Below are 1,798 nucleotides of genomic sequence, written 5' to 3'. Positions count from 1 at the left end.
CCATCAAGTTTTTATGACAGCCACCATTATGTTTATATTTCAAACAAATTAATTGAAGTAGAAATATTATTATGAAACTTATTTGAACAAATCAGTCAATTTTAACCTTCAATATTATAGTAATGTAGTACCAACTGACTCTCACATATATTTTACAGCATTAGTTAAATGTACTGTACCTGATATATATATATATATATATATATATATATATATATACAAATTAATCGATATTGAATCTAATAGAATCGAATTGGTAATCGAGTCGAATCGCAAGCTTGTGAATGAGAATCAAATCGAATCGTGAAATTTGTGTCAAAACCCAGCCCTACTTCTTATTATTATCAATGTTGAAAAGAGTTGTGCTGCTTAAGTTTTTAAAAAATGTAATAGAACAGTATTTCTTTGAAACGGAAATCTTTTGTAACATTATAAACGTCTTTACTGTCACTTTTGGTCAATTTAATGCATCCTTGCTGAATAAAACTATAAATTTATTTCCATTTCATTTTGGATATTGCGCTCACCTTGCCTTTGTGTGTTTCCTGCAGCCACAGTCGTAGGCGAATGAGACAGCTCTCTTGGAAAGGGGTCAGCTTTCCCAGATAACGTGAGATGTAGTCTGTATCTAACTTGTCTGTGAACAACACACAACCAACAAACAGTTGTGAAACGTGTCAGAGATCATTGACTCTGTTCCAAAACCTAGAGCCTATTTTTCCAAGTGGTGTGTGTTTTTAATGCTTGGAGTATAATGGAATTAGCTTAGCAGCATGCTAACACAAATCTATTTTGAAATCAATAGTGATTTGATTACCCTTTGCGGTTTGTGTGAGGATTGCTCTGTAGAGCTTCAAATAAGTCACAATAAGCTATGGGCTTTTTTTTAGGGTGCAGATAGGTCCCTGCCTTTGAAAGTACTTTGAAAGGCAGTAGACAGCAAGGAAGGATGTTGATGTGCAATATCTTTTCATTCCTCCTCCACATTATTATTTATGCTGTTAATATATATTATCCATATTATGCTTGTGGGCAGCACTATGATTCATCTCACCATCCGGAGAGCCTGGCAGGACGTCCGTGGAGCCGGGGTGAGCTCTGCTGCTGCATGCTGGGATAGCTCTGGCTGAGCTGACAGGCAGGGCGTGAGACGTGGTGAGGGCAGGAGGAGGGGCCCACCGGGGCACGTGGGTAATGTCCTCCTCCTCCAGTTGTTTGAGGTGACATTCAATAATCTCTTTTCCCTATAGAGAGAGAGAGAGAGAGAGAGAGAGAGAGAGAGAGAGAGGGTGATAAACAAATGAAACAAGCAAACATTGGCTTTGGGTACACAGACGCATGAAAACATATTCTTACACGCAAGCCAGCTACAACTAGTGCACTACAGCAAAGCAGATCCTGATAATAGACATAAAGGAATCAGGAAGCAGGAAGGGGAGCAGTGAAAATAAAGCTGTACAAAACTTGGCAAGCAAACATTTATCCATTTATATAACATTTATAAATAGCAATAACAAAGAATGTTCCAGATATTTTAGTGTTAATGTTTACTTGTTATTGACAAAACTGTTCAAGTTGTCCAGATCTTTTTGTACAAAGAAGACAGGGTGATAGAATTTTTGCAATTCTTTTGCATTGCTTTTGCAGTTCTTTTTTCCTTACTTCTTTTGCATTTGCTTGCAAAAGTTTTACAGTGATGGAAATACTATGAGATGGGTAGAACTATATTCCAAAGCTTTTCCAGGGGTTTCTTAGGGGTATGAAAAAGTTTTGCAAGTGAATACAAAGTTTCTGGAAT

At 37.0% G+C, this 1,798-nt stretch overlaps 1 protein-coding gene across 1 annotated transcript in view; it reads right to left on the bottom strand.

The window, feature by feature from the left end:
* The window catches only part of LOC107684594 (SEC14-like protein 1), an 18,727-nt gene that overhangs the window by 10,159 nt on the left and 6,770 nt on the right, over positions 1 to 1,798 (bottom strand). The window contains exons 6-7 of the mRNA XM_016480889.1: positions 1,055 to 1,244; positions 528 to 637 (exon numbers count right to left, since the gene is read on the bottom strand). Coding sequence (XP_016336375.1) covers positions 528 to 637; positions 1,055 to 1,244 — 300 coding nt within the window. The remainder of the gene's footprint in view (positions 1 to 527; positions 638 to 1,054; positions 1,245 to 1,798) is intronic.

The sequence above is a fragment of the Sinocyclocheilus anshuiensis genome, unplaced genomic scaffold (genome assembly GCF_001515605.1).
Source record: "Sinocyclocheilus anshuiensis isolate Anshui unplaced genomic scaffold, SAMN03320099.WGS_v1.1 scaffold561, whole genome shotgun sequence".
NCBI lineage: Eukaryota > Metazoa > Chordata > Actinopteri > Cypriniformes > Cyprinidae > Sinocyclocheilus > Sinocyclocheilus anshuiensis.
This window is presented reverse-complemented; position numbering and strand designations above follow the sequence as displayed.